Below are 26,066 nucleotides of genomic sequence, written 5' to 3' on the forward strand. Positions count from 1 at the left end.
CTTGGTCTTCACATCTGTAACATGGGTGTAATTCTGCAATTTACCTTGTCGGGTTCTTATTAGATTTAAATAAGTTACTACTGCCTACCAGTACACAGAGCTAGCACAGGGTGTGTGTCCCCTAAGCTGCCCAGCTGTGTTTTCTGCAGCTGCTAATTGGTTCTCCGCCGGCTCTTTGCCCGCGGGGCAGCCCGGTCCTCCGGCCTCTTCTGTGTTCTGGGGACAGTGGAACCCGCGGGAGACAGCACCACCTTGAGTCTAATTCCTCCCCTTTCGGAGGAAACCCGTTTCTCCATTCTTTCCTATTCCGGGACCATTTCTGGGCAACGCAGCTATTTTCACTTGAGCTCAAGTTAATGTCTCGGGGAGCTTCCCGGGCGCGTGGGAAGGTCCCGGGCGCGTGGGCCATTCACCCTGCGCTCTAGCTGTAGCCCGGCTCGAGCCCGCGTCTCCAAAGGCAAAAGTATGTAGTCAGAGGGGAGCTCGGGGCTTTCAGCAAAGGCGGAGGGTGTTTTCAAACCCAGGCGAGCCCTCGTGGAAGCAGATAAAAGAAAACATTTATTAACGTGTCATTACGAGGGGAGCCCCCGGCGGGGCTGTGTCAAGCCCCGCGGGACATTTGGCTCCCTCCAGCTCAGGAGAAGGAAAGGAGACAAGGACTCTTCGTATGCGGCGAAGTGGACCTGATCGATGGCCCTCCTGACTTTATTGCGATCATTGATTTATTAGCGAAGACCCCCGTCCTCGCTTGTGGGTTGCACACACACACACACACACACACACACACACACTCTCACGCACGGCTCTGGCTCGCGTCCCCCCTCATTTCAGCTCCGGGGCGAATCTCACAGCTGTTTCAACTCCCGCGGAAAGCGAGCGGGAGCGTGTGTCGGGTGAGTGTGCGTCCGTGTCCCGGCGAGGGTGCGCGCTCCAGGCCGGGAGCGCGGCCAGCCGGGTCCCGCGACTTCGGGAGGCTGGGAGCTGCCCGGACCTCAGCTCTCCGCCGCTGCCCCGTCCGGAGCCAGACTTCGGGACCGGGGGCGTGCACCGCGGGCAGCAGGGCCGGACTGGCCGGGACGCGCGTCCCTCCTGCCAGAGGTAAAGGGCTCCCGCGCCGGGAGCGCGGGGAGGGCGCCGCGGCGGGGTCCCGGTTCCCCAGCTCCCGCCGCCCGCGGCTCCGGGTCCGGCGCTCCCCGCCCCGGCGCGCGCTCGCCTCCCCAGGCGCGCAGGCTGCCCGGCGGCGGGGGCCGTGCCCGGGGGCTGGCTCGGGCCGCGCGGCCGGCCGGCTGGGGAGGTGTAAGACTGGCCCGGGCGGGGCGGGGCGGGGCGCGGACCCGGACTTTGGCGAGGGCGGCGCGCCGGGGCGGGGGCGGCGACGGAGCGGCGAAGCGGAGGGACGGGAGGAGGCGGAGAGCGGGGAGGGAGGAGGAGCAGCAGCCGCACTAGCTGAGGATGCAGCAGCGGCGGCGGCGGCAGCAGCAGCGGCGTGGAGTCCCCTGCGTCCCGCAGCCGGGGCGGGCTGCGGCAGAGGTGGCGGCGCCCCGCGCCGGGTGAGGCCGCCGAGGCCGTGCGTCCTGGTGAGTGGGGTGCCGGGGCCGGGTGGGCGGGACGGGGGCTCCCCGCGGCCGGAGCCCGCCCCGGGTGAGCGTGGCCGCGAGCGCCGCCCAGGTGAGCGGGGGCCGGCCCCGACCGCCCGGCTCCGGCCCCAGCGTTGCGCGCGGAGGTGGCACCGGGTGGGCGGGAGAGAGGCTCCGGCGCCAGCGGGCCACGGGGGGGGGTGACCCGTTTGACCTCGCGGGCGGGCTGGGCACCTCCCACCGCGCCCCTGACCTGCGGACGCGCCACTCGGAGCCCTGGAGGCCACGGGGAAAGCGAGCCTGAGCCCGCCGGCCGCTGGGGGGCTGGCCTCCTTGACCCCTTGGAGTTTAGACCCAATAGACTGGCAAGAAGCTAAGACCACGTGGGGCTTGTCCGGGCAGGACTCGGGAAAGCGGGGGACTGGAGCTGGGCAGTGACTGGGAACTCACAATACCGAAAGGGCAAAGTTCCTCCCAGGCTGGGTCAGAACCAGTTCTCAAAGCCTTATACAGGGTTGCTCCCCTCCCGGGGGTTTCAGAAGTTTGGCTGCGATTTTTAGGACAGCACTTTAAAAACAAACATTCTTTGTAGTGATTCATTCATTCGTTCTGTTCTACAAGCATTAACGGGTGCACCTCGTGGTACCAGGCCCCGAGTTATGTTCCAAGGAAACAAGATGAACAGAGCAGCAGAAGCTCTGGCCATTTTGAGGGCAGCCTGGAAAAAAAGATGAGACTTAGGTGGAAAAAAGTAAGGAGACACCCACAAATCTTAGTTTGTCACATGACATCCTTCTGAAATTACCATCTACCTGGAGACCCAAAGGCCACTCACTCCTGCACACACACAGTAAGTGCCTGCACACAGTAGGACAGTGCAGGCCGGCATTCTGACAAGCCTCATCCTCCTCTTCCCCCTTTGTGAAAGTTCTGACTCATTCTCTGCCCCTTCTCCTCTCTGGCCAGTCGTTCCTGCAGCTTGTTTTAATCACTTTTTGAGTTAAAAGTCAATATTTAATTAACCAAGGAATTGCATTCAGCTTACATTTGAATCTGGGTATTTGCACATCTGTGCATGTCAGGACACCCGTTCTCTTGCCCCTCCATCTGTCTCTGCCTCCCTCCCACAGTGGGGTCCCCCTCCTTCGGGGCAGAGAAGGGAGGCTGCTCTTGAGCAGGTTCTCTGGGGGACGGAGAAGCGTAGGATGGTCTTTCCCTGAAGCAGGAAGACTTACTCTCATCTGGTAGTTAATAGTGAAGAGATTTCTTACTGCATCTCCGCTCCCCATTATGGAACCATCGGAGGGTTTTAATTAAATTAAAGTCATTCATTACAGATAGAAAGGGGGTGGGGAGAGCAGGCCCAAGAGAGGTTTTCCAGCTTTGCTTGTCCCACATCATGGAGGAGAAAAAGCTCATCAAAACAACCTGTCCAGCCCTAGCCAGTTTGGCTCAGTGGATAGAGCGCCGGCTTGTGGACTGAAGGGTCCTGGGATCATTTCCAGTCAAGAGCACCTACTTAGGTTGCAAGCTCAATCCCCCACCCCACTCGGGGCCTGGGACAAATTTATATACATAAATGCATGATGTTAGTCTAACTGAATAGCTGAGGGTCAGTGTGGGTTTGGGCTTTGGGCTTGGTGTGTATTTATTGGGGGTTTTTAGTTTGAACTTACGGCTTAATTTGAACTTCTAAAACCCTAATAACATGTTAGGTTTTCAAACTTAAGGGTTTAACGATGAGTTGATTATAAAAATGCTGGGTTTGGAGGAAGACGGTGTGGCTGTGTGTGAGACTCTGTGAGTGTGTGCACAGTCACATACACACATGCATGTGTGCACCCCCCCACACACACACACACACACTCAATAGCTCCATTCAGCTGCCATCCCGAGGGCCTAACTCATGTGTGGTTGCACACCCTAACGCTTGAAGTGCACCTTTTGATTTGGGGATAGCATTTCCCCCTTCCTTTCTCTGGATATGTTCAATTTATCTGTTTGGACCTGCCTCAAGGGGGCAGCTTCTGGTCTGACTTAGCCAGACTGGGAATGTCACCCAACTCCATCAAGTCTGTTCTTAGAGTTCGCCCCCTTTAGAGACCAGAAACCTGGTCCTGCAGAAGATCACCAGCATGTCTGACCAGCTTGTAGTTAAAAGAAAGGACTTAGTGTGGACTTAAGGTGATAGATAACACTGATGTAGTGTGTTCTAAGGCCTTATACATAAAAACGTATTTAACCCCCACGAAACCCTAAGAGGGCCTTTGATTGTTGTTAAAAATGAGGAAATTGAGGCCCAACGGGGATCGTGTCTCAAAGACAGCTGCTCGTTGGTAAAGCTGAAATTCAAGAGGCCCCAGGGCCTCCGGAGTTCACTCTGACCCACCACTCTCTCCTCCTTCGTGACCTTGGCCTTGTTCCCAAATGTAGAAGAAACACATGCAGGAGAAGAAAACACATTTAGACAATAGAACTCTGAAAGGCACAAGCCCTTTAGTGATCCCACTTCTCTCCCAAACCTCCACAGTTTGGGGACATCTCGAGTTCGCATTTTTTTTGAAGTGGGGGGAGGGCTGAGGAAAAGATGGGCTTGTCTGGTGAGTACACACACACTCCCCCTAGTCAAGATGCAAAGGAAAATTTCAAATGTGGCTGTCAGAAAAAAAGCCATGAGGTCAGAGGTGAAGGATCGTGACTCCTGAAAACAATGGCAGCAGGGTTAAAATTCTCTTAGAGGTGCAGCCCTCTTGTGGTGGGCGATGGAGTCACATGAGCCTGTCCCTGGACGGGGTGGTCCAAAGTGTGGCAGGTCTGGCCCATGTGCCCATGCTGACCTGTAGGCGAGGGAGGCCTCACCGGGGGGACTGCCTTCCGTGATCCCCCTTGTGATGGGGCCTGGTGGGAAATCTGCCATGCCCCTGATCCGGATTCAAGGCGCTATCTAATTGGAAGATCATTAAGATCATTATAATTAATTGGCATCCTGATAAATGGCATGATGGCCTAATTGGGGTGGTTGCTAGGGAACTAGCCTCACTTGGAGCCAAAAGCGGAAGGAAGAGGCCTTGCTTGGGCTGGCCACAGTTGGGCAGTAGGGTTTAGACCCAGCGGTTCATGGGACGGGAGAATAGTCTTCATCCACATCTGCGGGTCTTTCCTGAGCAGCTGCTGTGTGCAGGTTGCAAATGGACTATAGTTAGGGGCATTTTCCTAGAAAGACTATAAAGGAATCAGGATCCTTTCTCTTGTAAGCAACAGGAAAGGGGGGGGGGGGTGGTGTCTGAACGAGCATAAGGAAAAAGAAGGGGAATTGTTGGCTTTCATAACTAAAAACTGCTAAGGTACAGCTTCAGGCGCAGCTGGAGTCAGGTCTCAGAGATTGTCATGAGAATCTGTCCCTCCATCTCTGCTCTTCCTTCCAGGGGCTGGTTTCTCTCTCCAGCTGCAAGCGGTGGGCAGGCTCCGGCACCGTGGTGAGGAGAGCCACACAGCCTGGCTACCTGCCCAGCAGTGGGATCCAGAGAGTGTTACTTAACCTTTCTGGGCCCCAGCGTTCCCACCGGCAAATGATGATGATCATAGCACCTGTCTCCTGGTTCGTGGTAAAGGATGAAATGAGATCATCAGTGTCAAGTGCTTAGCACTGCACTGACAAAGGCAAGCCCTCAGTAAACGTTGGTTACAATAATTGAGGTGTGGAGCTGGCTGTTGAACAGCCGTCCTCTCTGGTTTAAGCCCAACAAGAAAGAACAAGCTTCTTTTCAGGTACTGCCCACTCAAGCCCTGAGCTGCTCTCTGATTGGACTGTCTTATGTTATGTGCTCACTGCAAACCAATCACTGGCCAAGAAAATGAGCCCCCCCCCCCCTCTCCCAACAATGGGCTTGGGCCAGGCTGCCAAAGCCCTACTCTGGAGCTGGAGGTGGAAGCACTGGACCCCAAAGCCCTGGAGAAGGCATGTGGGGGATCCCAGTGAAAGGGAGCCTGGTTGCTAGGGAGGCAGATAGCTAGTATCTACGATGAGGAGGGACACTAATGTGAGAGATGATGGTCAATGGACCTGTCTCCATTTTGGTCCAAGTGGGAACCATGGAGATAGCTGCTGGGTGGGCAGCTTCCTCTCCTTCTCCACTGGGCTCAACAGGCATTGGAGGCCTGACTTTTCTGCCTTCGTGTCTGAAATATGCAGCCTGGCCTTGATTCTGTGCTTTCTGGTAGCCAGGGGCAGTGTTTGCCCAGCCTGCCACTGTGAGAATCATCTGGAGGTATTTGTCTTAAAAAATGCAAAGTCCCGACCCTGCTGAGTCACACCCCCAGGGAGGGCCCTGGATGCTGGGGAATGAGCCAGAATCCCATAGTGTACGCCACACCCGCTGGGAGGTGTGGGAAAGGGCCCTGGAGTGTGCATATTTTGTTTTCCTACCTGATTCAGGGAATGCCAGAAGGGAGGGGAGAGGCTCCAAATGAGATCAGAGATAGAAAGGTGTTGGAAAAACTGCTGTACGGAATAAGAGGCATTCTCCTATGTCAGTGCACGCGTGTTTATTGAGCAGCTGCTGTGTGCCAGGCCCTGTGTTAGGCATTGGGATGAACGAGAGAGTTCCTGCTTTCATGGAACTTACATTCCACATTGGAGAAGCAGTTAACACACAAGCAAACAAGGCCACAAACACTTCGTAGAAATTCCCAAAGGCTCAGGCCAAGCCTCCCCTTGTCCATCTCCTCAGCGATTACCAGACAGAAATTAAATATGCACAACTCTGCAACAGATGCTCTTGGGAAAGAGCTTCAGGACATGCAGGATCTTGAGCCTTGCAGGCTGCAGGATGCCTCCTGTTGGCATGGCCTTCACACCTCCTCCCCCAGTCCAGACCCAGACTTCATGGATTCTTTCTCACCAGAGACCACCCCTGTTTGGAATTCGCCACAGTCTCTTAATATGATTCCAAAATACACATTGTCCAGCGGCCCTGATCTCTGACGTGTAGCTCCATCTTATTAAAGGCCTGGCCCACCTGGGCTCTGCTTGAAACTGAAATTAGTTCTCTCCCAAACTCAGTCATTATGCACAGGGCCTGTGTGTGAGAGTTGACGGGCAGGGCCATCCCCGGGGACCATAAGGGGGACCCAAGCTGTGTTTGGCCAGGTGGGCGCCAGATGTGTTAGGGGAAGAATATTGCCAGCGGTCTTCCTTACTGGCTACAGGTCAGCGAGTGACACGACCCACCTCTGTGGCCAGAAAAGGAGAATTTTTTGATAAGAGATTGAAAAAACTATTAGTCCACAGAAGTTGAGGAGATGTTGATGCTCTGATGAAAGTCAAATCATCCGAAACTGCTTCTGGCCTGCTCTAGAGACACCTTTCACAGCCTTCTGGATGCAGGCCACTTCAGAGAACATTTTGGAGAACAGGAAAGCCTGCCAGTATTCTTAGTGACATGCATATATACCGCATCATCTTCCTCCACTCATCAGTCAGTGGACTCAATGGACTCTTGGTCTCCATGTCTTGACTATTATGAATGATGCTGCAATGAACATGGGGTGAAAATATCTCTTCAAGTTAATGTTTTTGTGGGTTGTTGTTTTCTTTTTTGGGGGGGTTGGGGGGAGATAAATACCCAAAAGTGGGATTGCTGGATGATATGGTAGTTCTGTGTTTAATGGGGGACGACCTCCATATTGTTTCCCATAGTGGCTGCACCAGTTCTTTTTAGCTTTTGAAGTGCTTTTGCAGCTGGCTTCTGTAGGTGTTCTCAGCCACTCTGCCCATAGGAAAGGCCATTGGTCTCCCTCCCACAGATGAGGACAGTCCAACTCAGAGAGGTGACAGCAAACCAAAGGCGTAACAGGGCTTAGAGCTCAATTCTGTGGCTTCCTGAGCCAATGAACTATACCATATCCTGCTCCCCATCCTACCCCACCCACCTCCCTTAGGCCTCAGTGAGGCCAACTCGGGAAAGAGCACTCCTCAGGGACGCGGCCATGGCCTATCCTAGAAGCCCAAGGTGAGGCTAGTTGCCATGTGCACAGGAGATGCTTGTGAGTAGAGCAGAGGTTCCTAACCATCTCCAGGGGAGCTCTGAACAATCCCAGCCCCGGCCTCATCCAGACCAGTTAAATCGGCAACTGCAGGGCAAGGGCCTGGGCATCCGGGTATTTTTTTTAGCTCCCAAGCCATTCCAGCGTGCAGCTGAAGTTGAGAACCACTGAAGCAAGGAGAGGTGCTGGATGGAGTGCCTTCTGCCGGGCATTTCTACGAAGTCCTAAAAGAGCTAGGTGGCGGCAGCACCTTGAATGAACCACCCGCTCCGGGGGCTCTGTGCACCCATAATAAAGTCCGACTCTTTGCTGAATGTTATCCTGCACCACCTGGTCTACTCCCTGCGCTGTCCTCTGACCTTACTGCACCAGTCACTCTGGCCTCCTCTCTGTTCCTTGGCGGCATCACAGTTGTTCCAGTCCCAGGGCCTTTGCACTTGCTGTTCCGCCTGCCTGGACTGCTCTTCCTTGGTAGTGTCACAAGTTTAGCTCCTTCTGATCCTTCAGATCTCAGCTCAGCTGTCACATCCTTAGAATGCCTAGATGATCTGTTTTGTGTTTATAGCCCTTCACCACTCTCTGGAATTATCTCAATTTACTTATCCTTTGTCCTCTCTCCTCTCATTAAAGTAATAAACCCTGTGACTGCAGGGCCCTTGTCTGCTCATTCACCTCTGTATCCAGCACCTAGAGTAAGGCCTGGCACTCCGAATGCTCAGGAAATACGTTTTGGGTGAAGGGATCAAGAAAGGAGGCTTGGAGATTACTGGTGGGTCTGAATCTAGTATTCAGGGATCCTTGCTCAGAGGTGACTGCTCAGGGCAAAGGAGTCAGAACCTGTTTGTCATTCCCAGGAAGTCATGTACCCTCCCGGCACCCAGCCCAGTGCTGGAACCGGGTCTTGTGCTAACGTCATCCCCCTCCGGCCACAGCAGGAACATTGTGCCCTGCAGAAGGCTGGTAGACGCTCCAGTTCTGACCAGTCTCAGGCCACTTGGGATGTGAGAGCTAATCTGTGAGATCAGTGTGGTGACATTCTAATGAGAGCTTTCAGGGCAAAGATTTCTAAATGTACCCTCAGAAATACAACTCTCCCGCCTTCAGTAGGCCACTCCTGAAAGGCACTACCCCGGTGCAGGAGACCAGCCTCTCTCATCTCCTCTCCCCAATCCAGACTCCTAACATTTACTGAGCACTTTCTACGTGCCCGGCAGCATTCTGAGTGCCGGCTCAGGTGACCGTGTAATAACTTAGTCCATTCAGGCTACCGTAACGGAATACCAGACACAGCGTGGCTTATCAACAACAGACACTTATTTCTCACACCCCTAGGGGCAGGGAAGTCCAAGACGAAGGTGGCAGCAGATCCAGTGTCTGGGGGGAGCCCAATTTCTGGTTCACTGATGCTACCTTCTCACTAGATATGTCCTCACATGGCAGAGAGGTGAGGGAACTCTCTGGAGTCCTTTTATAAGGGCACTAATCCCATTCCTGAGGGCTCCACCTTCATGGCCTAATCACCTCCCAAACACACTATCTCCAACACTGTGTTCATACCAAACGGCCACACTTCTAGGGACAATGCATTGCAACTCTTTTTACAATAACAATGGAGTCTAATATCATTGACTTTATTTGTTGCCAAGCATTTCATCATCACCACGGCCCTTACTTTCTTAATGGAGGAGACTGAGGCACTGTGTGGAATAGCCCTGCTAGAATAGGAGCTCCTTGAGCTTGTTTATCGCTGGACCATCTGTGCTTGGCTTGGTGATGATTTGAATCAGTGACTCGAAAGAATGAATGAATGATGTGCTCTTCTAAGTGTTCATCTGATGAAAGCCGCTAGCCCCAGGAGACCAAACATGTTGACTCCTCATAGGTCCTCGGTGGCAGGCCAGGTGGAGGCGTGGGTTGTAGTTAGTGTCATTCGGGGTTCTTTGGTGTGTGTGTGTCTGCTGTGCAGCAGATCACCCCCAACTCCATTGTTTAAAGCAGCAACACTTTATCTCTAATGATTCTGTCGATGGCCAGGGGGGTCTTCTGCTTCATGTGATATCAGCTGCAAGATCCGAAATGGCTCCACTCAGATGCCTGGCCACTGGTGCCGGTCACACGACAGGAGCTCCGTGGGCCATGGCTGAAGGGCCCTAGTCTCCTCCACGTGGCCTTTTCTCACGGCTCCTCCACGTGGCCTTTTCTCACGGCTCCTCCACGTGGCCTTTTCTCACGGCTGTGTGTGCTTCCTCCGAGTGTGGGGCTCTCAGGGCAGCCTGACTGCTCAGCCTGCAGAAGGGGAAGTTGCCAGGCCTTCCTAAGGCTTTAGCTTGGGAAGCTCCAGGGAGCTCAGAGCCGGAGTTGCTGGCAGCCCCCAAGGTTCCAGTGGGACAGACACACCCCCCTGCTTTTTCCTTCTGCCCTTGACATTCCATGTGAGAGTCAGGGCCCCAGTGAGAGTCTGATTCGCCAACTTTGGTCACATGATCGCCCCTTGGTTACATGGCAAGAGAAGGTAGGGCCTCCTGGCAAGGGGAGCGCGTCCTCAAAAGGAAATTGGGATGCTGTTGTCAAAAGAAGGGGGCCAGATGCTGGACAAACAGTTAGAAAGTTCTGCATACCCCCCGAATAAGCGGCTCTGCCGCGGGATGAGCCCTGAACATTTTTAAAGAATGAATGAATGAATGAATGAATGAATGACAGATGGATGGGTTAGAGGTGCTTTTCATTCAGATGGGCTGAATGAATGAGTGAAATTTTTTTAAGTCTAGTGTAAGTAGAATGCCCAAAACTGTATGGCAGCTCTTCAAGGACAAAGGTCCCATAGTTCAGACACTGCTGGGGGTCTGGGAACCCTATTCACCTTATGGGGCAAAGCCAGCTCCCAGAATCCCTGCCACACCTCAGCATCCCCACCCCAAGGATGGGGATGGTTGGAGTTGACATCTGGAAGAGAGAGCAAACATGGTAATGGGGGAGAAGCTGGCATGATGGGTGTGCTCCCACCTCCCCGAGACCGCACCCCACCATGGACACTGGCAACCCAGTTCTCACGCCCTCTCTTGCAGTCGCTGTACACCTGTGTACACAGTACACCTGGAGACACCCAGTGAGGCCCCCAGCAGCGGTAAGACCACCAGTTGCAGACACTGATCTGAGCTCGAAGAGCACCTCTGACCCACGGCTGTGCTCCCACTTGACGGTCTATTTCCAGCTGCTAATTAGATTGCACAGCCTGCCAGGGTTGGAAATGGACCTGTCATTCCAAATTCCCTCGACTCGCATCTCTAAATTTAGCGGGTTATTTGGTCAAAGTAGCTTCAGACTCCCTCCCTGCCTATGAGTACAAGCATCTCAAATAATTGTAAGCGTCGGACTGTTTCCAAGGTGAGCTAATGAGAAGCTATCTGCTAATAGCAGGGGCATGATGGGCGAGGATGGAGCACACGGCTGTGGATTGGGTGGAAAGGAAGAAATAATTGGATTATTCATACCGGCCAGTCAAAATAGCCTTTTATCCCTTTTATGTTCTTCTCGAAGGAAGCTACAATCTCTGGAAACACAAATACGTGTTCTGTGGGGAAAAACAGAACTGAGAGAGTGTGGGGTTAAAAGGGGGAGGGGGTGTGACTGGAATTGTCAGTCCTGGCACAGGCAGTCTGCACTGGGAACCAGCCCACAGTTAGGCGTGAATAATGACTCTGTTCAGGTCCGACTTTATTGCTTTTGGCCAAAGGCCTTTTGCAGAAATAACTTTGTAACTTGCTGCCAGGGAAGCTTTTGTCCTCATCGAAGACAAAAGAACAAAGAACAGAAGTGGGAATGTCTGTATCTGATTCCCATTTCCCCTAAACACCGAGGAAGGACAGCAGGTGTGGCCTACCTGGCAGGCGTGAGCTGGGGGAAGGCGGTCCAGCCTCACCTATGCCAGGCGGCCACTCCGCTCCTTCCTCCTGCCATACTGATCTCTATAGTGTCCTTCAAGCAGACCAAGCTCACTCCCACCACAGGGCCTTTGCACTGCTTTTTCCTTTGCTTAGAAAGCATTTCACCCACAACTGACTTCTCACCCCCCTTTCGTTGTCAGCTCAAACATCACCTCCTCCTAGAGGCCTCCCCCAATTTACTCTCTCCTGTGACTTGATAATTTTCTCTCAAAGCTCAGAAGAAAATCTGAAATTCATCTTCATTTATTCATTATCTGTCTTCCCCACCAGAATGTCAGCTCCTTGAGGACAGAGGCCTGGTCTGCCTTATGTCCACTGCTGTTAGCCAGCATCCCTCCCAGCACCTGGCACAGAGTAGGTGCTCGGAAAAGATCAGGTGGCTTTGAAGGGTTACAAATAGTCTCCCAGCCCAACTCCTGCTCAGTATTTAAAATGTCTTAATGTTTCACTTTGGAAACCGTGTCTCCAGTGAGCTCCAGTCCCCACCCTCCCCTGTTCCCCTAAATCCAGCCACATCACCCGTTTAATTCTCCTGCCTGGACCTGCGTGCATTTGAGTTGGTCTCCCCACTTTAGACAAAGGCCACTGCAGACAGGTGTCTCCCTCCAGAGGTAACCAACATCAGGTTTCTTGTGAACCCAGGCCTTGGGCCGGCCCTCTGGGCTCCAGGAACCCAGTCCATGGTCTGGATCAAAGGGCGGCCCTCTTTCTGGGGGTCCTTGTCTGGGCCGTAAGTGACTACGAATCTCAGTGAGCAGGCCATTCCCTTTTCTTCTCTTCCAAGCCCTCTAACATCAAGGAGGGAGTCCCATCAGCCCTTTCTGCCTGGTCTTCAGGAGGCCTGCTCCCCTTGTAAGAAAAAGCTCAGTGCCCTTGGCAAGCAAGAATTGAACCACAAGGTCATTGCCTGTAACAGGTAGAGACCAGGGATACCGCTAAACACCCTGTGATGCCCAGGGTGACCCACACAGAAAGCAGTGACCTGGCCCCAATGTCACTAGTGCCAAGTGGAGAGACCCTGGTTTAGGGTACGTGATGCTCATTCCCCATCTCGATAAATTTACTGAAAGAAGAAAGGCAGTGAATGAAAGCTAAACCTGGCACCAATGAGAAGCAGGTGACAAGCCGAGCTTCTGAGCTCCTGACATACGATGGAGTGCCCAGGCAAGGTTCTGTCCTGCCACCCCTCTCAGGGCAGACCACTGGCTCCCACAGCAGAAGCCCCTGCCGCTGGGCACGTCCTGGGAGCTGCCTGTGAAGTGGGAGATGCCGCATTGCCTAGGCCAGTGATGACGAACCTTTTGAGCTCGGCGTGTCAGCATTTTGAAAAACCCTAACTTAACTCTGGTGCCGTGTCACATATAGAAATTTTTTGATATTTGCAACCATAGTAAAACAAAGACTTATATTTTCGATATTTATTTCATATACTTAAATGCCATTTAACAAAGAAAAATCAACCAAAAAAATGAGTTCCCGTGTCACCTCTGACATGCGTGTCATAGGTTCGCCATCACTGGCCTAGGCCGAGCTCTAGCAGGTTGGGAGCGGTTTGCACCTCTCCCGCCCAGCCAGCCTGTTACTGTCCCTCCCAACCTGGAGCCCTGGCCTGGCACCCCACCAGCGTAAGTCTCCCACCACAGACAAGCCAGCGGCCACCCCATGAGATGGGACGTCAGCTTCTCCTCCTGGGTGGCTTCCCTGTCCGGGGTGGCCCTGAGCTCACAGGGACAAAGGGCAGAGCCCGAGAGCGTCATTTCTCACATCGGCGGGGAAGGCCTGGGGAAGTGAGGGCCACTTCCCCCAAATCGGTTCCCACTTCGGTTTGGCTTTCAGTGGCTTCCTTTCTGCCGAAGAACAAGGCAGAGGGAAGCTGGGGGTTTTGTTTTTGTTTTGTTTTTTAAGTGCGAAGAGAGAAATGTTCTCAGTGCAGATATGATGAGGAAATTCCGTGCTTTGAAGTAAAGAGGGGAGATGGTTGCTGTAGCTTCCACGTCCAGGGCAGGCCTTTCCGTTTGCCTCTCTGGTCCCTTCAGAACCTCCTGCCAACCACCATGGATGTAACCTCTTCGGGTCGTATGAGGAGGAGCGGGGTCGCGACAGCCTTCAGGTCACCCCAGCCACAGGAGCTTGGCAGATGCAGACAGACTGAACCTGACGCAAGCGGAGTTTCACTTCCTAGCAGGGGTGAGGTGCAGGGGAGTGGCCCACAGGCTCTCACCCCCTGCCGCGCCCAGGCCTCTGTGACTTGGCCACGTCTGTTGTGTGTTCCACGATGGCCATAGGATACCCCACCTCCTCACTTTCAGTGCCCACTGCATGTTCCTCAGACACCCAGGCGCATTCCTCTCAGGACATTTGCACCTGCTTTTCCCTGTGCCTGGAACGCTGTTTCCCTCAATGTCTGCAAGGCACATTCCTTCACCTCCTTCAGGACTCTGCACAATGTAGTCTTTGAGAGGCCTTTGCTGGTCCCCATCCCCCGACCCCCGTATAAAATTGCAGCCTTCCCCCCACAAAATAGAAACCTGAACAGAAGGTGCATCAAGGAATTGCGAGCTGTGATGAGTGCTCTCAAGAGAATAAACCTGGGTCGAGGCTGGGAGTGACAGAGGGAGGCCTGCTTCCGGAAGGGGGCCCAGGGAAGGCGCTCTCTCCACCTGTCCGACTCACCCATCCCAAACGTGCAGGCCACGCCCAGGGAATAGCCTGTTTTTCTTGATGAGGAAACTGAGGCTGGATCAGGACCAGAAGTCACGACTCCCACGCCCACGTTCCTTCCACTTCTCTGCGCTGCTTTTATCAGTTAACAAATAAGAATGAGGGAAGTTTGCCTGTGATAAGCCCTAGAAGTGGGCACAGGCCTTCGGCTCAAACGCCGTGTTGTCAGATGTCTCTGTACAGAGGCAGAAGGTGGCTGGGACACCACCTGAGTCAACACTCTGCCTCCAGCTCCCTCTGCCATCTGGGCTCATTCGGTTGCAAGTGACAGAGAGAGCTGCTCACAGTGACCTAAGGAAAGAGAATTTGACTCATGTCCCTAAAGAGTCATAGTGTTGAGAAAGTTGACCTATAAACAAAGAAAACTAGTTGGACATAGAAGAATCTATTGGTGCAAACACACGAACAAAGAACCCAGAGGTAAATCCTCCTCGGGCTTAGCTGGATCCAGTGTTTTCAAGACCCAGGTACATTCCATTCCACAGCTCTGTGTTTCCTGTGGGTGGGCTTCTCTCGGACTCCACGTGAGTTATGATGGAGTCAGAGTCTTCCCTCACCTGATGTTGAAAAGACGTAGAATAAATTAGCCAGTTGGAAAGAGTAGGCCAAAGTGCTTAGATTAATCAGATTGGCCAATCACTGAGGTAGGGAGATTGGAAGGCCCTGATTGGCTCATGGGTCCCATGGTCTAGTCTTAGAGCTTTGTAGCTGGGACCTAATTTAAACCTTAGGGACCATGGATCCTAGACAGAAAAAAATCCCAAATAAAAGCTGGGCACTGTTACAGAAAGTAGAGTGGGAAAATGCTAGGTGGCCCAAAGCCAGCATTTATGGAGTGCTTACTGTATACAGCTCTGTTGCAAAGGCTTCAAAGTATTAAGCAATTTCATCCTCACAGCTCTACCAGTGCTGTTATTGGGGCCACTTTACCGGTGGAGATACTGAGGCCACAAGAGGTTAAATTACCTGCCCAACGTCTAGTAAGCAGTGGAGTAACAATTCAAACTCAGGCAGCCTGGCTCCAGCTCCCCCACCCCCCCCCCCCCACCCCCCCGACCCCTTCTCTGCACCTGTCAGCTCCATGAAAAGAGTTGTGTCTGTTTTTTCCCACTGGTCATGAAACAGTGCATAGCACATAGCAGATGCTCAGACATTTGAGCATGTGAATTATATGGCCTCTCAAACACCCGCTCACTTGACATGCAAAACCTTGTGATGCTCCACTTCCCAAGACTTTGAATATCTTGTTTCTAAACTTTCTTTGAGCTCTGACTGTATTACATATAGAAAATCCATGGCCCCGGCCTGACTGTTCACCTGTGGTTTGCCGTTACTTCAGTCCTGCTTTCTGACCCTCCCCACCTTTAGCTGGAGTCTGTCGACCCCAGGTTTTGATATATGGACTCCTTAGACTCTCACCTCCATGAGGGCAGGGACCTCCCCTATCCCCACCCCCCTGGCTGTTTGAAGCACCAAGAACTGTGCCTGGCACACAGTAGGCGTTTGAGACTTTCTTGTTGCATGAATAGTTATGTGGACTAATGGGTTCTTAAGCTCCTCTCTTTATGCCCTAGTTTCCTTTCCAGATCCTGAGCCCTTGTCTTAAAATCTGATCTTATTCTCCTCCCTCTGAAGGACCCTTTTCTTGCCCCTCTGTCTTGCTCTTGAGAGCTGGCTTGGTTCTCTGCTCCAGCTGGAATCCCAAGAGCAGGCACGAAGAGCCACCAGATGCCCGGGACCTGGGCAAGGGAGACAGGGAGTTGGTGGCCTGTGGGTTACAGGAGCTCCCGTCCTTCCTGTGACAGCCCTGGAGAGGAGGAAAGAAGGCTGAAAAAACCTATGGCCAGGAAGAAGGGGAGACACCAGGGAGTGTAAGGTTTAACAGATGTGTGTGTGTCATCCCCTGTCTAGACAACTTCTGGGCTGGAGATTCAGGACCACACATTTCCACCCCTCCCACTGCCTGCTATTTACTGGAGCTGTTTCCCCTCCCTGAGGCACCCTGTACTCCACCCACTTCTTCAGGGTCTACCCAAATCCTGTAGGTTCCTCAGACCTCTGTTCCTCTTAGACTTCTCAAACTTGACTCTGTAAAGACACCTCCTGGCAGCCCTCCCTGACTTCCCCCAGGTCAGCAGTTTCCCCCTTCTTCTTCCTGTTTGTGCAGCACACTTAACCTCAGCCTCTTATATCACTCATCACTTTTCAAGTGAGCGCAGGAGTCAAGAGATGGTTCTGGGGTCAGAAGGTCTGGGTGCAGATCTCAGCTGTGCTGTCTGCTTGCTGTGTCAGTGCTGCAGGAAACGGGTGTTGCCCTCCACCTACAGTGTGAGCAGAGTGTAAGAAAATGAGTCACACAGACCTCTGGGGCTGGGACGGCAGCGGGTATGTGCTGGAACCTGGAGAGGGCCGCCCACTGGAGCTGCGGCCCTCAGTAAAGCAATGGCAGCATGTGGTCATTTCCCAGGAAGGTGCCAAGGAGGGCATCTGGGAAGTACCCAGCCCCTCTCTCTTCCCTTTCTCCATACCAGGAGCCAGAGAATATGGAGCCCATTAATGTGGTCCATCCAAGTGAACCTCCCAAGGCACAAGGAAGGGAGGAGAGAGGACGGTGAGGGTGGGTCAAGGGATGGTATTCAGCATCAAGTGGTGGTGCTGTGGTGGAAGGAACCACAGCACCAGGTGCTAGACCCATGGCTTCAGCCACCAAGATTCTTGACTTCTGGCTAGGAAAGAATTCAGAGCCAAGACTCAAACTATATATATATATATATATATATATATATATATATATATATATCCTATCTAATAAAAGAGAAACATGGTAATTATTGTACAACCGCTACCCTTCCCATTGGCTAATCAGGGCAATATGCAAATTAACTGCCAGCCAAGATGGCGGCCGGCAGCCAGGCAGCTTGAAACTAACATGAGGCTTGCTTGCTTCAGTGACGGAGGAAACCAACGTTCCCCGCCTGCCTTGCCAGCCTCTGAGCCTGCAGTTTGAAACATTGTAACAAATACAGAAGCTAAACAAAACCCCAGAAACCTGCTTTCAGTGAGCCGGGATCTCAGAGCTGGAGTTTTACATTGTTTCGATTATAGAACGCAAACAAACCAGACACCTGCTTTCAGCAGCAGAGGCCTCAGAGCTGGAGCCACAGCTAAAGCTGGCCCAGAATAAAAAGAAAAAAGAAAAAAAGGAGCAGTTGGGAGCTTCAGTCACCCGCCAGCCTGAAAACAGCCCTCAGCCCCTCACCCAGACTGGCCAGGCACCCCAGTGGGGACCCCCACCCTGAAGGGTGTGTGACCAGCTGCAAACAGCCATCATCCCCTCACCCAGGCTGGCCAGGCACCCCAGTGGGGACCCCCACCCTGATCCAGGACACCCTTCAGGGCAAACCAGCCAGCCCCACCCATGCACCAGGCTTCTATCCTATATAGTAAAAGGGTAATGTGCCTCAGCACCGGGATCAGGGGCGCCGAGAGGCCTCCCGGCACCGGGATCAGCGTGACGGGGCAGCGCCCAAACCCCCTGATCACCCTGCAGCTCTGTGTGTGACAGAGGGCGGGGCCACAACCTCCCTATCCACCCTGCTCTGTTCGTGACAGGGGAAGGTGCCCGAACCTCCTGATCAGCCCTGCTCTGTGCCTGATACGGGGGGGAGCTCCCCAACCCCCTGATCACCCTGCGGCTCTGTGTGTGACAGGGTGCGGCGCCCCAACCCCCTGATCGGCCCGGCTCTGTGTGTGACAGGGTGCAGCGCCCCAACCTCCACCACCCCCCCCCACGAGCCCTGCTCTGTGTGTGACAGGGTAGAGCCATAACCTCCCCATCGGCCCTGCCCTGAGTGTGACAGTGGCAGCGCCCCAACCCCCTGATCGGCCTTGCTCTGTGGGTGATAGAGGGCGGCGCCCCAACCCCCTGATCCTCCCTGCTCTGTGTGTGACAGGGGGCGGTGCCCCAACTCCCCTATCGGCCCTACTCTGTGAGTGACAGGGGGGAGCTCCTCAACCCCCTGATGGGCCCTGCTCTGTGCGTGACAGGGGGGAGCTCCCCAACCCCCTGATCGACCCTGCTCTGTGCATGACAGGGGGTGGCGCCGCAACCTCCCCATCGACCCTGCCTTGAGTGTGACGGGGCGGTGCCCCAACCCCCCAATCGGCCCTACCCTGAGCGTGACTGAGGGTGGCATCGCAACCTCCCAATCGGCCCTGCTCTGAGCCCGACCAGGGGCTGCGCCAAGGGATTGGGCCTGCCCTCTGCCACCTGGGAGCAGGCCTAAGCCAGCAGGGCGTTATCTCCCGAGAGGTCCCAGACTGCAAGAGGGCACAGGCCAGACTGAGGGACCCCCCCTTCCCCCCTGAGTGCACAAATTTTTGTGCACCAGGCCTCTAGTATATATATAAAAGCCTAAGCGACCCTTATGACCGGCTGACCGGCTGGTAGCTGTGATGTGCACTGACCACCAGGGGGCAGATGCTCAATGCAGGAGCTGTCCCCTGGTGGTCAGTGCGCTCCCACAGCCAACCTCCTGCAGCTGGCCAACCTCCCGAGGTCCCTCTCCCCCCCAGCCAGCCTCCCCCTATCAGCCCCGATCGCCAGCCAGGCCAAGGGACCCCACCCGTGCACGAATTCGTGCACCAGGCCTCTAGTTTATTTATAAAATCACAGAGGTGGAAGAAGTAATTCAGAGAAAAAATGAGCTTAGAAAATAAGTTATAGAGGCTAAAGAAGGGCCCTTGGAGCTTAGAAGTGAGGAAGACCAAGGTGACACGTTTGGGGGGGTGGGAGGGGCAGAGAGGGCTAGAGGGAAGAGAAAGGTTTTTCGCTATCCCAGGAGGGAGGGCGAGCTGGGTCTTCCCTTCTAAGGGTTTTGAGGGCGGAGATTTTACGGGAGGTCCCAGGGGAAGATCTCAATAGAATATTCAGCAGCTTTCCAGGTGTGTCCTCTTACAGGTCTCCACTGATGGATTGGTTGGCGCCAGGACAAGGGGTCATTATGCATGCAGCTGGTCCTGAGGTCAGCCATGGGGTCACTGTCTGGTTTTGTTGCTTATCTGGGCCTGCAGCTGAAATACAACTGAGGCCTAAATGTTATCTCTAGGGAGGAAGGTCAGGGGATCCAAACCTCATGACCAATCATATCATATACTAGGGGAGGAAAGGTCACCCTGGGGGCAAGTTTCCACCCTACAGTTGATTGTCCATTGCTAGACACCCAGGGCTTTCCGGCCTGGTGACCGTCTGTGTCTGGCCCATCGTCCTTGCTCTGCTCGTGTCTGTCTAACTGCCTACCACAGTGTGACCTTGGGCCAGTTCTTGGACCTCTCCATGCTCAGCTGGCGCATCTGCTACTCATAATGTTGTTGTAAGGGCGACATGAGTTAGCACAGGAAAAGTGCTGAAAATAGGGCAGAGCCCAAGATAAACACACCATAAATTTTAGTTTTTCTTCATCATTATATTGGGGAGTTGATTGTGTAAGTCTGGGTGCTTCCTTTTGCAGATGACAGCCCCAACTCAGACAAGCTTAAGCAACAAGGGGCACTTGTTTCAGCCTGTGACTGACTACTTGGTTCAGCCTAGTGTCACCAGCATCCCCTCTCAGGCTCCAGTTGGTACCCAGGCTGGGTTCACCCCCTTGCCAGCACCCAGCAGCCCACTGTATATAATTTCTTCCCTCCCTCTGGTTGGCCAGGCCTCAGTCAATGTCTGTCTCTGGGCCAATCACTGGAGCGAGAGAGGTGGGATATGCTGATTGGCTCCACCAGGGTCACATGTTCCACCCTACATTCAAACTGTACGTGTGATCAGCATAAGGGAGTGGCAGTGCCCCCAATCACAACTGGAGTACTATACCCAGGAGAGAGAAAATGTTTGCTGAGTCAGTAAATATCTTGAGTATCTGCTGTCTTAAGCACTGTTTTAGGTGTTGGTGATTCAGGAAGCAGGTGTGAACAAAGCTGACAAAAATCTGTGCCCTTAGGAAGCTAATGTTTTAGTCCAGGAAACCCAAAAGAAATAAAATATCTAGTCAGAAGTTGTTAATGCTCCTAGGGAGGGAAGAGATTTAAATTTTCTCCTCAAGGAGGTGAGGAAGGGGCCGTGAAGACATCTGGGTGACGGCTCTAGGCAGTGCCGGGAGCAGCACGTGCAAAGGCCCTGGGGTGGCCTGTTTTGAGGAATGTCATGGAGGCCGTGTGTGGCTAGTGCTGAGTGGGCAAGGGGGAAAGTAAAAGGTGATTATGTCAGAGAGGGGATAGAGCCAACTGTGTCTAATCTTGTAAGCCTTTTGGAGGGTTTGAGGGGTTTATTCTGCACGAAATGGGAGCCCTTGAAAGGTTTGCAGGGGAGGAAATGGCCTCTTTTAACAGGTTCCTTCTGGCTGCTTGATGGAAGGAGGTGAGGGTGGAAGCAGGGAAACCAGTTAAGAGGCTGTTATAATCCAGGCAGGATTATCCTACCACCTAACACTGTGCCTCACACATATTTGGCCCTAAACAAACATTTGTAAAGTAAATGAAGGAAGACATAGTGCCCGGGCTCTGGACCACCTAGGAGGGTCTCCCAGTCTGCAGCCGAGGCTCCGGCACACAGGGCATCTCTGCACACCCCACACTTTCCTTTCTTCCCACCTCCCTGTGAGTTCTCCTGTCTGATCAATGCCTTGTCCTGCCTCTGGCCACTTCCTCTCCCACCCCCCTCAGCTGCCTGGTCATTTCCAACCTCCTCTTGACTTCTGGTTGGATTCAGGGATCCTCAGAGGAAAACAGCTATCTGAGTCTTCCTGGACAGGCCTGGGGAGGTCCCGGGTGTTCCCCAAAGTTGTGGTATGCAGGGCTGGGGGTTGTCGGTCACCCTCAGACCTGCTCCTCTCTGCAGGTGGGCAGAGAGACCCAGACGCGGGGTGATGTTTCTGAACGCTTGGGACATTAGGCGTTTCCGGAGATGTCATCCTGGTCAGGGAAGGTCTGTGAGAAAACACCGGGTGAAGGGAAGGGGCTGGAGGGACCCTGCCTGCCACAAGCTGGTGGGATGAGAGGGGGTGTCCGTGAGACGGACAGAACACGGTCATCTGTACAGGATTCTCCAGATCCTCTCTCGGTTCAGCGACTTCAAATCTTTTACCAAGAGGTAGAAAAATGGAGGCAGAACCCCTTGTGTCATTTTTCATTGATTCCTTCGGCATCTGGAGAGAGACGGGCACAAGGCCAGGGGAAGTCGGAGCCGGGGAATTCATCAAAATCGGCCCATTGATGACTTGCTCTGATGAAATAATTAGCTCCTGTTCTCTGGTTGCAGAGCTTTGACTTCCATCCAGAGCGGAGCATTCTGACGGGTGGGCTGTCGCTGCCCAGAAAGGGGGGCAGGGGTTGCTAAGGAGACAACACAGGTGCCCTGCACACATTCCCAGCTCCACCCACCATCTGGCCCAGGGCTCCCAATACAGGCCGCAGCTCCCAGCCCCCGGGGACCTCACATCACAGGCCCAGGGCCAAAAAGGCCCTCGGGGGCACCTGGTGGCCACCTACTCCGTCACTGAGCAAATCTGAAGACGGAGGCTAGGAGACAGAGGAACTTGCGCAGAGATCTACTTCAAGGAGGTTCTGGTTGAGCAGGCTGATTCCCGCCACCCACTGAGCATGTGATCCTGGGCAAGTGTGTTACTTCCGGGCCTCAGCTTCCTCGCTCATAACATTAACGTGGGTGTGAGGTCAGTGGGTGGATGTGCAGATGAAACGAGCTGAAGCATTGCCAACTGCCAATAAGCACCTGCTGTTACTGCTTCTGGTGTAAGAGAGTTGCTGTCTGTAGGGCATCCCGTGGCAATTCTCTCGATACTCGATCCCTCGAAGTCAACCTGAAGGAGCATGAATGTGCACTTTAATGGGTGTGCAAAGCACAAAGCAGCCTGGTGTGTTCGAGTTAACACTGAGTCTGTTTTCTTGGGCTTTGTTTGCGTGGTTCCCTGCTACAGAGAAGGTTTGCTGAATTTCCATTTATCCTTGGATACAACGTTTTCTTTTTCAGAATCATGTGCTTATGTTTTTATTTTCAAATGCGGTCCTTTAAAGAAGCGCATGGAGCAAATAATGGAAGGACTGTGTGGGAGGGGCAGACATCGGGGTTGTGGCATTGGAGAGGAAGAAGCTGGGATACGTGAGGTTAATGGTGAAGGGCCCACGCTGAGCAGGGAGAGCAGAGGCCAGACCCTGTCTCTGTCACTTTCTCGCGGGATCATCATAGGACCGTTAGGCCTCACCGGTTCTCAGCTGTAAAATGGGGATAATACTAGCCTATGCCTGTGGGAGGCAGTAGGTGTGGGGATTGACCAAGATGCCGTGAACAGAGTGCCTGACGCAAGACCCAGCTGCAGTGATAGTAATAATCTAATAACAGGTCACACTGTCAGCGGCGTGTTCCGGTTAACACCATGTGCCAGGCACTGCTGGTCTCCGCACTCTATGAACTCGTTAATCCCTTTCACCCATTTTATAGGTGAGGAAACTGAGACACAGGTGTTTTTAAGTTACTTGCCCAGGGTCACCCAGCAAGTAACTCCAAAGTCCACATCTTAGCCGGCACCCGACGTGGCTCCAAGCAGGTGCCCAGTGCACGGCGGATGCAAGGGCTCTGGCTGCCGAGAGATGTGTGTTTTGCAGATTCTAGGGATGAAGATGGAAGTCGGTGCTTGTCCTCCAGTCCCATGAAACTCACGGTTGTCAGTCAGCTGCCCTGATAATGTGATGTCCTGTCGGAGGCCCCTGAGGTGGGGAGCCCTGAGTGGAGCCTGCCCCTGCTCCCCTAGGAAGAGGGGATTGAAGGCACTGCTCTCAGAGGCAGGCTAAGGAGCCAGGGATAGGGAGCAGACAAGGAATGGTGCAGCTCTCGGGAACTAGCAAGAGAGGGGAGCCATGACCGCCCCAGGCTCAGAGGGCAAGAGGGGGACAGACACCCAGAACTGGGGGAAAGCTGGAGCTGGGAGGGGCCCCGGCTGGAACTGCTGTCAGACTGGAGAGCCACAGGGCTGGGAGCCACTTGCTGCTGCAGAGGGAGCAGAGGAGAGTAGGGATGCTGATGCCCACTCCTCCCGCCTGCAGCCTCCCAGCAGGGCTTCCACTGGCGGAAGCAGCAGGAAGCCAGAGATGCAGTCTGCAGCGTTCTGCTTCCTGGGGCACCGAGCAGGATGGAGAATGGATCAGGGGACAAAAATCAGCCACCCCTCGACCCTTCCTGGGGTCTTTTCAACCACAGAGTAGCCAGCTCCTCCTTGGTGGCCAGGAAGGGTGATGGGGAAGGCATTGCTGACAGAGGTCTCCGAGCCACTGAGCCTCGGGACCCAGGTTACTGTGCAGCCCTGCCGAGCCCAGCAGAGCTCAGAGGACCGTAACAAAACCTCCGCTCCTTTATTTATTTGAATATGTATTTGGCGCCTGCTATGTGCCAAGCACAGTCCCAGGTGCTGGGGACAAAGCTGTGATTAACACGGGCCCACGTCCTGTCCTCGTGGAGCTGACCCTTCAGTGGAGGGAGGCGGGGACTAGGCAATAAATACGACAATTGCCAGTTGTAGGAGGGATTTAGGGAAATAAAACAGGTTATACAATACAGAGAATGCCTCGGGTGGGGGCAGGCACCACTTTTGATAGGTGGTCAGTGCAGCCTCTCCGAGAAGGTGACATTTGTGCCAAGACTCGTCAGAGGGGAATGAGCCCATCATACAAAATCTGGGGAAAGACTCTTCCAGGTTTAAGGAGGAGCAAGTGCAAAGGCCCTGGGGCAGGAACAAGCTTGAGTTGTCCAAGCAGCAGAAAGAAGCCAGTGGGGCAGGAGAGCAACTGAGATGAAGGGGGAAAGGTGGGCAGGGGCTGGATCACATGGGCCCTGGTGGCCCTGGTGGGAGTTTGCATTTTATTGCCTGAGCCCTGAGAAGCCAGGGGAGGGTCTAAGCAAGTAAGTGACGGGGTCAAGGGTGAGATGAGTGCCTTGCTCTTGTACAACCTGAAGTGAGTGCCTCACTGAGTGGTATGACCTGATTTCAGTTTTCGGAAATTCACACTGGCCGCCCTGGGGATAAAGGAAGGGAGCCAAGGGTGGGGACAGGGAGGAGACCCCGCAAGAGGCTTTTGTAGCCCCAATGAGAAATGAAGGCAGCATTCCGCTCTGCAGAAACTGGGGCCCTTGCCGAGCTCCCAGAGCCTTGGGGTGGGGTTCCCCGTGGTCCTTCAAGGTCACAAGGATGGTGACTCAGCCTGACTCCATCAAGCTTGGTTTCCTCTCAACACGTCTGCTCTCTCTCTCTCTCTCTCTCCCTCTCATGCGTGCCTTAAATAAATGAGACCAAAAGTCTCTATCAGGACAGGACTTGAAGGCTCATTTCCTCAAGAAATAGAAAAATGACCGCAGAGACCTGCCTGCGCCAAGCTCACCCCCCCCCCCGCCACCCGTCCCCCAGCTTTGCATGTGACCTGATCTGGGGTGTGGTGGGATGGGGGGGGGGTGACTGAGGTCACAGTGGAATGTGACAGCTCTTCTGTCATTTTGTTTATTCGACCTAAAACTAATAGGAATAACTTGCCCAGCTCTGGGTGTTGGCAGGGAGCCTTCACACACGTCCCGACCGCATCAGGTTCTAATAACAGCCGTGTCTCCCCGTGTTCCCCACTGGCTTACTGCTGGGGAAACGGAGCTGGTGAGCGATGGATCGGGACTGAAGCATGGGGAGTCATCCACCCAGAGTGGATGGGCGCCGTTCCCGCCCTGCTCTCCCGGCCCCGCCCTGAGCCACAGGCTGCCTGGGAGCCGGCTGCAGCCCCCTCCCATCTGCCCACTGAGAAGAGATGGCCAGAAAAGGCTGCTCCCCCAAAGTGGGCTGCTTCCCTTCCTTTCTCTGGGGGTGCCTTGTCTGTGGAAGTGGTTGTGTGGTTCAGTGACCGGCTGACCATCTGATTTGGGGCTTGAGCTGCCACCAGCACATCCAGCCGCCCGCGGGTCCAGGGGACAGTTCTGGCTGCAGAAGTGGTCACTGGAGGCTTTCCCCCCCTCTCCCCCCCCGGCCTGTTGCTGAGCAAATTGCAAATAACTTTTCACTTGAGCCGTGTTAGATGTTTGCTCGGCTAGAGCCGCCCTGATCAGATAAACTGTCCTTGTCCGTGCCAGAGGCCATCGTACGCCTCATTATGCAAGTCTGAGCGGTCACAGCCGTACAGAAAGGTTGACCTGATTCTCTTCCTGCTCCTTTAGATCCGTGAGCAGAGAGGGAAGAGGGCAAAGGAACAAGTCCACCAGGCGCAGCTCCAGACTCCTGCTCCTGCAAGAAGCGACAGATCAACAGAAACATAAAATGGCCCGCCCCGGCCTCCTGCTGTGCCTGCTCTCCGTCCTCCCTCTGCTGGGTGGGAGCTCCTCCTTCCTGTCACACCACCGCCTGAAAGGCAGGTTCCAGAGGGACCGCAGAAACATCCGCCCCAACATCATCCTGGTGCTCACAGATGACCAGGACGTCGAGCTCGGTAAGCACCCGGCCGGCAGCTGGCACCTGCCCGGGCCCCCAGGGCCACCTGCTGGGGCGAAGGCTCCCGACGCAGGTGCTCATGTCAAGCTGTAGAGTCACTTCTAGTGGATTTAACCAAGTCACAGGGGCGGCCCACAGCTGTGGACTCGCAAGGTGAGGGGTCTCCAGCCTTTTCCTAATGCAAAACCCTTCCTGGATTTCTCCAAACCCTTCTGAAGAAGACACGTGAAGACCAGTTCATATGTTCCTCTGATTTCTGT

General features: G+C 54.0%; 1 protein-coding gene across 3 annotated transcripts in view; it reads left to right on the forward strand.

The window, feature by feature from the left end:
• Positions 1-453: 453 nt before the first annotated feature.
• SULF2 (sulfatase 2) overlaps positions 454-26,066 on the forward strand; it is a 99,081-nt gene continuing 73,468 nt past the window's right edge. The window contains exons 1-2 of one of the 3 annotated variants that reach the window (XM_081097776.1): positions 454-1,098; positions 25,536-25,804. In XM_081097776.1, coding sequence (XP_080953902.1) covers positions 25,636-25,804 — 169 coding nt within the window. In that variant the 5' untranslated portion in view covers positions 454-1,098; positions 25,536-25,635. Of the gene's footprint in view, positions 1,099-1,428; positions 1,578-25,535; positions 25,805-26,066 lie in introns of those variants that run through there. The other 2 variants (XM_081097777.1, XM_081097775.1) reach the window with 2 other exon arrangements.

This window comes from Myotis nattereri, assembly GCF_964212035.1.
Source record: "Myotis nattereri genome assembly, chromosome: 8".
NCBI classification, from domain to species: domain Eukaryota; kingdom Metazoa; phylum Chordata; class Mammalia; order Chiroptera; family Vespertilionidae; genus Myotis; species Myotis nattereri.